Source organism: Diuraphis noxia, unplaced genomic scaffold, assembly GCF_037042655.1.
Source record: "Diuraphis noxia isolate RWA-SAM2 unplaced genomic scaffold, SU_Dnox_SAM2 contig0005, whole genome shotgun sequence".
Classification (NCBI taxonomy): domain Eukaryota; kingdom Metazoa; phylum Arthropoda; class Insecta; order Hemiptera; family Aphididae; genus Diuraphis; species Diuraphis noxia.
Window position 1 is genome coordinate 37,108,821 of NW_028301715.1, and position 13,744 is coordinate 37,122,564.

The 13,744-nt window shown below is 25.4% G+C and overlaps 1 protein-coding gene across 2 annotated transcripts in view; it reads right to left on the reverse strand.

The window, feature by feature from the left end:
• LOC107173702 (protein eva-1 homolog C) overlaps positions 1-13,744 on the reverse strand; it is a 226,125-nt gene that overhangs the window by 30,881 nt on the left and 181,500 nt on the right. For both annotated transcript variants that reach the window (XM_089228263.1, XM_089228262.1), the window contains exon 3: positions 7,142-7,274. In XM_089228263.1, the coding sequence (XP_089084389.1) occupies positions 7,142-7,274 (133 nt within the window). The remainder of the gene's footprint in view (positions 1-7,141; positions 7,275-13,744) is intronic.

A 13,744-nucleotide genomic window follows, 5' to 3' on the forward strand; every position in this document is an offset into this window, starting at 1 on the left:
TAAAAGTCAGTATACAGTTTTGCCCAAATGAGGTTGATCAAAACCAGGTTTTCCCGGTCAAAAGCCGAAATATGACATTTTGCCCAAGGATTGTGGTCAGTTCGCGTTTTGACCGGGGATTTCTGAGGTTTGCTCGATTTCGACTTTTGCCCGTAACATAACAATATTATAAGGTGTTGCTGTGGATGTATTTGCAATTTTAGTGATGCAATTATAAGCATAATATTTAATATAACTAGGCAAAGTGACATTAATAATAATTATTGATTTAATTTTATTACTATCATAAATTACGAATTGAGAGCACAGAATGTCTATAGAGTGTACTTACTCTTACTTGTTTATTTTTGTAATTATTTCCTTATGGCATTTCATTATTGCCAATTATTGATTTTTTTTTTTAATGTTCTTTAAGTTTATTAAAACTTTGTATCATTTCCCATGAGACTTGCTAGGTTTGCTTTATTTTATGATCTACTTTGCTCATTGAATTTTAATTTTGTATAAGTAGGTACCGCTAAAAATACAAGTATTATTGATGATCGAAAATTGATGTTTTCATTTATAATGTGGCCTGTGAGTGATATTTAAAATAATTATCATCGACCCTATGAATTAAAATTAAGGTAAAGCATTACAATAATTACATTAAAGTAACGTGTCCATATAAACTAAATCATTTATAATTAATATACATAAGTACCTCCATATTATTTATATAGTACAGTGAAAACAATATACTGACCAATGGACTAAATTCTTAGATGCAATTCTAGACTATCAAATAGAAGCAATAATCAAAATAACATTTTTTTAATGATTAACTTATTTATGAAAATAAATCTAGGCATTAGTAATTAAAATAAAAAAACGAAAAAAAATATTTTGAATTATTTTTACATTAAATACATTATTCGTTATTTTACTATAATTACTGATAAGTGAAATAATTGTTCACTTTTTCTTTATGTTGTATAATAATTTCTTATTCCAATGCAATACCGATTTAATATATTCAATAAACGATTATAACAACAATATATCTATTATATCTATTGTGCTTAGCACTTATGATATGCGAGTGACGTGATACGAGCGACTATTATCGCGTCATTGCAGTATTTTACACGTTTTTACTCTTACCTAGACAAAACATTTTTAAATTTAATTTCGCATCCATCATGGAGCCTTGGGCTAGTTATCGTTAAAAATAATACACTGAACAGCTCATTAATTATTTGAAATACACTTTGTTAAATTAATTTTACAGACCGCGTACCGCACTTACTGATTTGTCATTACTCATAAGTTATTACACACATTTGTGACCAAAAACCGATAGAACAGTCCACAAGCGCTTCATCATTTTAATATGAATTATATTAATTTATGTAAAATATTATGTACATGCTTGTGTAAAATTTTAAATTTAAGTCATCCTTACAACGAGGTATTTTTTTTTTTTTTTAACCATAAATATTACCTATAAAAACTATGAATAAGAGATATAATATAATTTTTTTTCGAACCTGATACCGGGAAATTTAAATAAAATAGTACTTATATTTTTAAAAGATAATTATTTAATATTTCATGGTTATTATTTTTTTTATCTATTTTTATTAAATAATGTAAATTATATTTTGAGTGTTAATTTACTATAAAATAAAATATTTATAAAATTGTTTTCAATATCATTAAATATAATGTTCATAACAATTGCACTTAACACTCAAGTAGGACTGTAATAATTAAACAAAAATAAATATAAATATATATATTTATTAAATACACACAAATAAAAAATAACGATATAATTCAATAATTCCAATGAATAATTTTAGCATGGTATTGTCATATTAAAATCATTATTAAAGCAAATGGTTTCATGATATTTATCATTCAAATGATTGAGAATTAATGTTATTTATGATTTTTAAATGTCACGCATAATAGTTTTCCCAGTAATTATTTTCATAACAAATTCACCGTGCGATATTTTTTTTATCGACTTTTTTTCATTTGTGAATTACGAAGACATTATTTTATTTTTTTGTATAATTAACATGACGGAGATGAATTAAAAATTAAAACTTAATAATTAAGACTGTACTTATTATATTATCATAAATAAATAAAATAAACAAAGGAATTATAATCTACATATTTTATTCATTTATATGAGTACTGCAGTAACATGCGGTTGGTCACAGTTGTCGAGGACTGTCTAAAAAAAAAATTACGCAGTCGTTTGAAGTATATTACAAAAAGACGGATCGAGTGTAATATTGTAATGTATTTTGCTCTATGTTTAAACATACATTATATTGTTATATTATATTTTGATGTTAATTTGACATTTCTTGTCAATCATCTCACTGTTAATAACATAAGTATATGCATATATGTATACATGTTATCATATTTAAACCTTTTATTATTATTTACATCTTTATTGACGATTCATCATTAATTTATTAGGTATTTTTAGAGTCAATAATGATTATGGATCTTTTGATGGGTATAAAAAAATATATTAAGTGATTATAAGTAACTCAATAATATATTCAATGTAAAATCTATATAATATTTAGCTTTGTATCTATTTGATTTGACTTAAAAATACGTTCATAATAGTATAATAGACTTAGATACTTAGATACTTTCACAATATGATTATTGATGAATATTATATACTAGAATATTTGTGTTTTTCTAAGACAACTTAAAATTTTGTTTAATGTTCCCATATAATTGTGTATTATGTACCTACGTGATAAATTCGTTGATTAAAATGTTATAAAAGTTCGTTTCCTGATTATTTTGCGACAGAACTGTTTAGTATTTAAAATATTTTTTTCTAAACTGTGTTGAGTTTGAAACAAAACGCTTGTTAACTTTATTGCATTTGTATATAATTTATTTTTTTAAACTACAATTTTTATACTGCACGTTTCGTTAAAAAGGTTCAGATGTGCTGCACGTGTGTACTTATACTGCAGTGACCCATTTCAGCTGTACAAAAGTTTAATGTAAAAAATAAATATTTTTAATACATATGTATACATATGTGTTGCATACGTATAACTGTCAAATAAGACATACCGAAAGGTTTATATTGTCCGAATTCTATAGTAAAAACGATATTAGTAATTAAAATCAGCATAGAAGTACTTTAAAATATACAATAAATCAATCAGAGCGTTCATAGTTCGTTTCAAATAAAATGTATGTTCATACTTTATACCGGGTGATTCTTTTATCATTGAACACTCATTATTTCAAAAAGTATCAATGTTTTTGAAAATTTTTTTCTTACAGAATTTCATGTTGTTAAAAAAACAACGTTTTTATTAAAAAAATATGTTTTTTAATATTTTTTATCCTTATAATTTTTTAAGTTTTTTACTTTTTTGAATGACAACCTAGAGTTTTAATTTCATATTCCAAAGCAGAATATTTTTCTGAGTATTTTGATACGTAAAAGTTGAATTTTGATGGAGTAGTTTATGAGTTATTAGTATTTTAAGTTTGGACAAGCGGAGTAGTTTAGATTGGCGGAGTGGAGTGGTACGGGGTTACCCCGCAAAATGTTTGTCCACTACTCCGCTTGTCCAAACTTAAAATACTTATAACTCATAAACTACTCGTCCAAAATTCGATTTTTACGTATCAAAATAATTAGAAAAATATTCTGCTTTGGAATATGAAATCAGGTTTTTTAACAACTTGAAACTATGTAAAAAAATATTTTGAAAAAAGTAAATACTTTTTTAAATAATGAGTGTTCAATGACAAAAGAATCACCCTGTATATGTAGGTAATGTATTAGTATGTATATTATATAATATGCGCATTTTTAGATATTATTATGTTTATCATAATAAAAGAATTCCGCGTGTAATAATATGCGTTAGAATTAATTGTAATTTTGCTACACAATTTTTTATCAGAGCAATGATTGTGTCTATTTTTTTTAAATATATGTGGAATTAGGTATTTATAATAAAAATATTATTTATTTTAATTAAGATCTTTGAAATTTATAATTTAAATTAACAGTATAAGTTAATAGATATATTCGGATGGCATTATTGTGATGAACATGCAGTTTCCATCCGTTCCTGGTTTTTGAACAGGAAATAGAAAGGTACATATAAATTGTAATTTGATATTACATACTTATTGATGATATAATATTCATTGAAAAGTTCAAACATTGTGTCATTAACATAGAAATATCTCTCATCACATCCACTAAAATAATATGAAAATGCCAAACTAATAGTAATTGAGTTTATAGAAAATTTTACAAATAAACAATATGATTTAGAGTTAAGACTGCTACTTTTATGCCTTATATTAGTATTGTCTTTATTTATTTCATTTAGTATAATTAAGTGAAAAAGTAGGTTAAAATACATAAGTTTTTATGTAATTCCTTAGTTTTCACTTGTCGTACAATATAGCAATTAGCGAGGAGCAAGTGAATAACCTACGGTTGGTGTTTCATTGAACCAAAACATTGATATAAACATAAAAATAAACAGAATAAAACAATTATTTATTTTAAAACTGCCTATTCATAATAACTGTATATAAAGGTACGTACATTATTTTACGCATTTTTTTTATTTTTCAACTGTTTATAATGTAATAATAATGGCATTCATTGAATTGTTAACGCATAAGAAACGCATACTTCCTCTAGCTATGCCACGTTAATAATAATATTTGCTGTAGTTTTTTTTTTATTATTATTCTTAATATTAAAACTGATATAATTATTATTAAATTTATGCTCTCTGTTACAGTATGAGCATAATAAATTTAAGCTTACAGTATTAAAACAAGCGTAGTCATAAATCTGCGAATTGTAGTGTGGGTGGGTCGTAGGTTGAGCTGGAGGGGGGGGGGTTGTTCCGTCCTGTGGAAAATGTTTATTATACGAGGCATAGATACACAGTTTTAACAATGATCCGATTACAAAACTTTTCGGGTTGAGCAAACGATAAAACGAAATATACATGCTTTATTTTTGCATAAATGTCACATATTATACAAGTGCAAGCAATGGCACAGAGTTAAATTTGAATTCGCACAGTTGTGGGCAAGGCAAGGTAAAGTAAGGTAAGTTAAGGTAAGGTGAAGTAAGGTAAGGTGAAGTAAGGTAAGGTATATGTGAACCTTGCACACTTCACCTAACATCGCCAACCCTCATCGCACCCCGACCCGGTATTATTTCTTGTTGTTCAGTGCTCACCGAGTGAAAATGTTGTTAAACGTCACTATCACATATTATATATATATATATATATAGTACAATATTGGATTTTGTGACATCATAAATCGACTTGATGCGTTAGGTCTTCTTGTTTGGAAACGTTACAGTTACACATGGAAATGACTAGAGGGGTTTATTTGTTAAACACGAGCTTAAATGTATACCTATATAGTGGTTATTAAATATTTTAACGGCGTATAAATTTTATTTGGAGAAATTAAACTATAAAAAGTTGACATTTGCTACAGGTAAATTTGTTCGTAACTTAGTTATTGTGCAATTATTTTTTTAATTTGATTAGTTTTTTGCAAATAATAATTATTAACAGAGGTTTTAAATAAATCTTGTTAAAAAATATCGAAAAATTAATCTTATCAAATAATATAACATTCCTAAATATCAAGTCGTTTAGCCTCAATTAATTAAAAATTGATACTTATTTATTACGTGTCATATGCAATTAAACTTGATTAATAATCCGAAGAAAGCAATCATAAATATAATATTTATTTATTGTAGACAACTATTATGTGTTATATCATAAACTATAATCATTTTTAAATGTAGTAACATTTGTGCAAGTTTTTCACTCAATTGGAGGCCTACATTTAAGTAATCAATGAACCATAATAACAATTCATAATACTATGTATCTATCTATGATCACACGGTACAGCTTATCAATTGTCAAAAGCCTACAGTTTAAAAACAATAATATTTTTAAAACAGTAAGCTATATTGACCATACACCATTTGTTCATTTCTTACAAGCAGGTAAACCGTTTTGAACTTTGGTCACAAGCTAAAGTTATGCATAGTTTAAGTTTGGATTATAAATTAGTTGAAAAAATTATTTAATTTAATATTACGTCATGAGTTTGTCAAAACAGTAAATTACTTATGCAGTATTGAGAATTAATCCAAGAGACGAACGGTTTAAATGAGGCAAAATATTGTTATGAAATATATTTTTCCTCGACTTTATCATCATTCAAAAATAAAGAAATAATTAAGAATACTCAAAATGCATCACTTTAGTTTGTATAACTATTGTATAAGCCTCTTTACATTTCCGATGTTGTTATAACAGCGATGACGTATAAAGCAATCTCTGAAGATGAATATTTGGCAATTGTTTTGAATACCGGGCGTTACTAATAACTTTGTATAAGTTTTAATAAAAATAAATGCCTAGTGATTAGTTTATCTTAAATATATATATATAATATATATATTTATTTATTTTATTTATATATTTTTATTGTTTATCATAAATATAATTTATGATTAGAGTTTATTTGTTTAAATTTAAATTACTCATATTGCATATTTTATGTTGTATATTTTTTAAATGCACTAGAATCGTTAAGTTCATAATACTACGCTGTAAGTAGTATTTAACTTAGTATAAGAACTAGTATAGAACATTTAATACTATCTATACGAACAAATTACATTTTATACACTATTTGTTTTACATATTATTTCAATATGATCGAACAATTATTATTGTACAAATAATTTAATTGGACCAATTACTTTGTATAAGTATTGAATATTGTGGAACACGTTCGTCTACGTAATTTGCGAGCTGCAGTTTTCATCAACAGTGAGTTGACATGATATTAAATTTCGATTTAACCTCGTCACCGCGTGTAGTTTAATGATATTTAATGTATTTTATATAATATAATATATTGGCTTTATAAAAAAAAGTTTCTTTTAGATTAGTGTAAGACGCTCTTCCTACAAATTACCAGGACTACTTGCAATCGAGTTCCGTTGGATTTGACCAGCGGTAGAATGGAAGTAATTGAGTTATAGTTTAGTGTTACAACGTAGTTGAAAATTACTTACATGGTCGACATTTGTAATCGACTTGAATGAACTTTGGGTGGCCTGGACAAGGATCGTATTTGCCCACAGATGGTTGAACTCTGCATTGCTGTTTTTTCTGACACGCCTCTACCACAGTCTGTAGCAGCGAATACTATAATAACATAACAATAAATTACCTCCATATCATAATTGAAACGTTAACAACAGCAAAGGGTAATATGAAAAGGTGTTTTGTATTTGACGGGATTAGGGATATTGTTTTGAATATACAACTCGATAGCGGCGTATTTAAGGGGGGAATTTAGGGGATCGAACACCCCTTGGTCTTTTTTTAGATTCTGAACGAAGTGATGAATGTATTGATTTTACAATGATGTGTGTGTGTGTGTGTTTTTTTTTGTGTCTGTGTACAGCATAAATAGTCGAAATAATGCTTCGATTTCAAACTTTGGGGGTGGTTTCCGGTGTAAAATTGAAGATCCTTGGTGCATTATACAGATCAAAAATAAAAATTTTCCAACAGTTTTCAAAAAAATCGAGAAAAACGAAAAAAAATGACAGAAAACGGGAATTTTTACGCAAAATCAGTTTTCGACCAAATCGATTTTTTTATATGGTTGTAATTCAAAAACTAATCACTGCAAATACTTGAAATTTTCACCAAATGTTTATGTTAGTGTCATCCCTTCCCTATAACAATTCTTAAATACGCCGCTGCAACTCGAAACCAAAACTGTAACAAACTAAAATAAATGTTCAACAACTTTAAGATCGCGTATGGACGACATAATATGAAATGATTATCTCTGTTTGTTTGTAAGTACATGATAGATTACAAAAGGCATATAGGTGGTATTAAATTAAAGTTAAACAGTTTTTTGGAGAAATAAATACATAATATATATTAATAATATAAACATTTTTGATGAATAATGTATATTAAAAACGTTTTAATGTATTTATTTTAATTACTCTCGTAAAATCCTTTTGAATATAATGACATTATGAAAGATTAAATTAAACGCTGTTGATTAATTTTTTATTAAATATTAAGAACGTAAATATATTTTATATATAGCATCGGATATGAAATTTAAATTTGCAATATAACTATCTATTATTTAAGTTGAAAAACCAAAAAAAATTCAAGAGCAGTTTTAGTTGAATTGCCTTTTTATATGAAAAAAAAAATATATTTTGCTAAACGATATAAATTGTACTGTTTTAAATCAACAATAATATTCGGTGGTACACCTACTATAATTGTAAACTGTAAATTGTTCATAATATTAATACAATATTTCGTAATGTATTAAATACATATTTCACCTACCTTAATGCAAGGTATTTTATTCACCTATGAATGGAATTATTTTAATTTAATATTATGTTCGTATATTATTGTATAACATAATCGATATTCATTAAATACGTTTCATCTACAGTTTACAAATTCACAATCCTGCGTATAGGTTTACTCTTATCGAAAACATTCAGTCATAATATTTGGAATCCTCTTTAAACAATGGTTGTTAGGTAAGTAATTTATTGTATTACGAAGATTGTATTTTGTATTATAATCATAACCATATAAATTATGTTTTTTTCCATCCATAGCTGTATAGACACATTACTAATACAGAATTTTAATAGTGAAAAAGAATAGAATAAATATTCATTAATTATGCATAACTTATTTAAGAATAGACAAAATTTGAATACTAAAACATTTGTTCATTGTAACGTTATTTTTTAAATTTAAAATATTTTAATTCAATTTTTAAATTCACTTTTATTTTATAGGAATTATTCAAATTTTTATTTTTATTTCACCAGTAAATCACGTTGAATAATATTTATGAATATTTTGTTTTTCTTCTTCCTTTATTTTATACCTTGAGAGAAACTAGGAATGTATAGGGTTTTTTTTTTAAATTAATTTTACTCTAATATTATTATTTTCTGTACTAAAATAGTGCTTCCAGCCTCTAAATATTGTTAATATGTGATTCTAATCAGTAATGCGTTAATTTAAATTTTTTCATATTTAAATAATTTTATACGAAATTATAAATATTGTTGTAAAACAATACAATAGTATATTAATGACATAACAATTGAAAATATATAAAATTATTATTATTTTATTCTATTGATTTATTAACGTCCTTTTGGGGAAAAAGTATGCAATATAAATAGATATAAAAAAACCAATCAATGGTATCTTATTCGTTGTTTTTATTTTCATTTTACTAGCTACTAAATTAAACTATTTTAGTTCCATTTTGTTGTATTTATATGTTATAGTGGTAAAGTGGAGGGGATGCAAAAGATGTGGTCTACTATCTTAATAAATTTTATTTAATTAGTCCGTATAGTCTCAAATGTTTATAAACACTGATCTAGATATAATATTATGTCTAAACTGACAACATAAAACCTATACATTATATATTAAATTATACTTTGTAAAAGTCATTTATCGATTTTATCAGTTGGTAGTTCCCATGAGTGTAAGAAAAGACTACCATCAAATTACAATCAAATGCTAAAATTTACAGCATAAATTAATTACAGTGAATTTAATCCAAACAAATAAGTTCAGAATGTTCAGATAATAAAGATGTTTGTTTTCATAGAATTTGTATTTCGAGTTTCAAAATTTAAAATTTAAATACAATTTTACTGGTTTTTGTACAAGGTACAATAAATAAATTTCAATCGCTGAATGCATCGTGATTAATATTTTGGTATAAGTATATTGGAAGTAAATACTAAGTACATTTGTGGTGTGGGCAAAATCAAATATTATATTTTTACATAACATTATAATGGTTGGATGAATATCGCATTAAAATACCAAAATGACATTTTGACATTTCACTATAAAAAATGCGTCTGTTTACAAATCCTTATATGTTCGATAATACATGTACAATGTACATTGTACCTACGACATTTACACACATTCAAACTTATGCATATGCCTATATAAAATGCGACGCGTCTAGTAAGTATTTCAAGGGGTATTTATAAGAAAATTCTGACGTCAATGTGTGGAAATAAATCTCAGGTCTGCTAAAAAAATAAAATGCTTTAACGTAAAAAAAATAAAAGCGATTTTGTATTTCAAAGTTTAGTATTCCGGGATGACAGCTGAAATAAGTCTGGTTTTGTTTTTGGTGTTTAAAATGTTGCTATAAATTATTGATCTGCTTATAATAAAAATAATAGTACCTATAATAATTTATTAGTCTCAAAATTATAGTTAGCAAAAATGTAAGTGGCTTGGTTAGCTCAATGTACTCGTATATATGAATATTATTATTTTTTTTTTTTTAACAACAGGTCAATGGACAGTTAGACATATACAGATAAGAGGGGCCAAAGATTATTGTGCTTCGTGAATAACGAAAACGAATGAGTCAGAAATCGCTAGAGTAGATAGGTTAGGTACAGTACTACTATAATGCATGTAGATCTATAACATTTTGTTTATCTTGTGTGCAATTATGTAAACAGTTTTCTTTAACATAATATTGAATTTTTACTCATAATATCGATTTCATAATTGTTACAAAATATCGATGTTATTGACCAACGTTGATATACTTATATTTTAATACGGTAATTGTGATGGTAATGATAAAATGTGTGAAATAAAATTGATAAAGTTAAAGATATAAAGTCACTAAAAAAAAGTAAGTACTTCATAAAAACTTGCTTGTCAACACTAAATGATAAAATATTGTGATTTCCTATTATTCTTAAAATATTTGATTCGACGAGAGATTATGAAATACAATTTCAGAATAAATAAGTTTTATGTTTATTAAATTAAAACTATAAACAGTTAACTAACACATTATTGTTTGTTTTTTTTTTTCATCTGAATTGATCTAAATATATTCAATAGGTAATACATTACGTGATAATTAGATAGTTTGTTTGATAATTATAAGGGGGGGAGGGTTGAATAATTATTTTGTGTTAAAAATTATGTACTTGCAAAAAATATGTGCTCTCATATAGCAGGTATTTATAAATCATAACAGCATTAAATTATATTAATGTTTGGTAATAATTTTTATAAAAGATAATGACAGAATCAATAACTGATCAATTTACTGTGGTTTAATGAATAGTTTTGAATCATATGTACGCTACATATGCCATATGGAATCAAAATTTGGAACATTTTTTTCATTCGATTCAACAAGTAATATTAGATTCTGAGCAGAGCAAGAATTTTTTTTGTCTGTCGTCACGTTTTGGGGCAGTAAAAATGCTTCGATTTTCGACTTCAGTACCTTGTTAGATCAGAAAGTGAATCTAGTTTGTATTTTAGGGAGTCAAAAGTAAAAAATATTTTTCTAAATAATCGGGATAAACAAACTAAAAATTAAGGAAAAAACGGGAATTTTTATGCGAAAAATCGATTTTGGTTTTTGATGTAACTTTAAAACAAATGACCATTGACCATAGATACATGAAATTTTCACTGAATGTTTATATAAGTATATTCTATCTACCATGAAATTTTCAAAAATTTCGACTTAAGTTAAACATTTATAGGCATATGCAATTTTCGATCATATTAGATTTTTTTAAATTAATATCGATAAAAATTTATTTGTTGGGTAGAAAAGCTTGAACATTTAATACAAGGCTCCTAATGTATTTTTACAAAAGCAGTTGAAAAATTAAAGAAATATATAGTCACAATTTTTTTTTAAAGCATTTAAAGTTTGAATTTTGACAATATACGTAAAAATCACGAAAATTATTAAATTATTTTATGCTAGAAATTCATAAAATGTTTTCTTTTTAAATTTAAGATTTGAAAATTTTTAATAATCTATAATATATCCTAGACAGATAAACCGTCTCCGCTCAGAATCGTTTTTCGTATACAATGATATAATATCATTGGATTCAAATTTAATTTCATCCATTACAGTAACACACTTGTGACCTACTGTAGGTACAGCAAATTGACATCCATGACTTACTCGCTTTTTTTTGTATGATTATTAATTCCTTTTTTTAGTTTTACTCATTTACTTGGTCAATACATTTCTGTTATGTAATTTTTCATTTCTACAACTCACAAAATAATCCATTATAAAAAACCACAGTAGGTATTAGGACGATTCTTCAATAATATACCATTAAAATCTATTTACTTAACATACTTATTACATAATCTAAAAGTCTGAACAGTGAATACATCGTACAGCATTAAGTTAACGCGTAATTAAAACTATAAATGTGTCAGCCAAAATTATGGAATAATACATAGACGTTTATATTATATTGGACTTGGTGTTGTTATAGTATGTAGTAGGTATTTTATATTATTTAAGTTTCTACGTCAAAAACTTAATTTAATTTGATTTATTTATTTAGCACTTTATAGTATATGAAATATAATAGAAAAAGTTTGAAATTTATTAAAAATTTAAGTGAATTGGCATATACATAAGAAAAAATAACACATTAACTCATTAAACTCATTACTTATATATTATATCATATAGGTGGATAATTAGACAAAACAACTGCGGTAAATGGCTTCTTTTAAATATTCATTAAACTGTTCTGGTAAACAATTGAACAATTGAAATAATTATATCACACTTAATAAATTATATACGTTTATTTATGATGAAATGCTGTAGTTTGTATTATTTTGTGAACTTTTCAAAGAACTATGGAAACTATAACTTTGATCGTTAGCCGAACATATAATAATTATAGAACACATAATAAGACTTTGGATTAGATCTTAATTAGTTAGGTATTTCAAAACAGCTGTAAAATCTATAGTCATGTGACCTATTCAAGAACTATATGTAAAGCATCATATTACATCATAAAAATAGTTTTTTTACACTTTATCATTCCCTACCAATATTAATAACTTTACTAGAGAATTCCGAAGCATATAGAAATTGTAAGTTTAAACGGTATATCAATTGTCATAGTCTTGCAGCTGACAAAATTGAGTATTAAGGTAATAGTTACGTACTTATTATATTACGTAATATGAATACATTATTATACCATTGATTTTAAAATTTTAAATACTTATTCTTTATAATAATTAATAGTATTATATTAATAGAATTTATAATCAATAATTAGGCATATAATATTACATCTCACCTATTTATCTCAAAACCACCAGCTCCCTATCCTCCATCTATACTTTAGGGGACATGTATCCTTACAATAAATGATTACAGGACGTATTAGTATAATATATTATAATGACCTAATATCTCTGTGGGACCATATAAGCATATTTTGTTTTTGAAGAAATCTCGCTTCTATTTTATAGTTAGACTCATATCTTTTTTTGTCTATATCAAACTTAAATATTTACATTATTCGGTATTTCTGAAGCCATAATTTCTATCAAAATTTAATGATAAAAATGTTTTTCAACTGTCTCATACTCATAGCAAATTAACATTATTACTACCGGCTTAGTAAAATTGTATAATTGTATGTTTTTAAAAATGCATACATTATTATAACTCCACAACAATACACTTTTTTTTGATCCCATATTATATGGACAAAGAATTTATTAATATTTTTACATACTATTTTTCA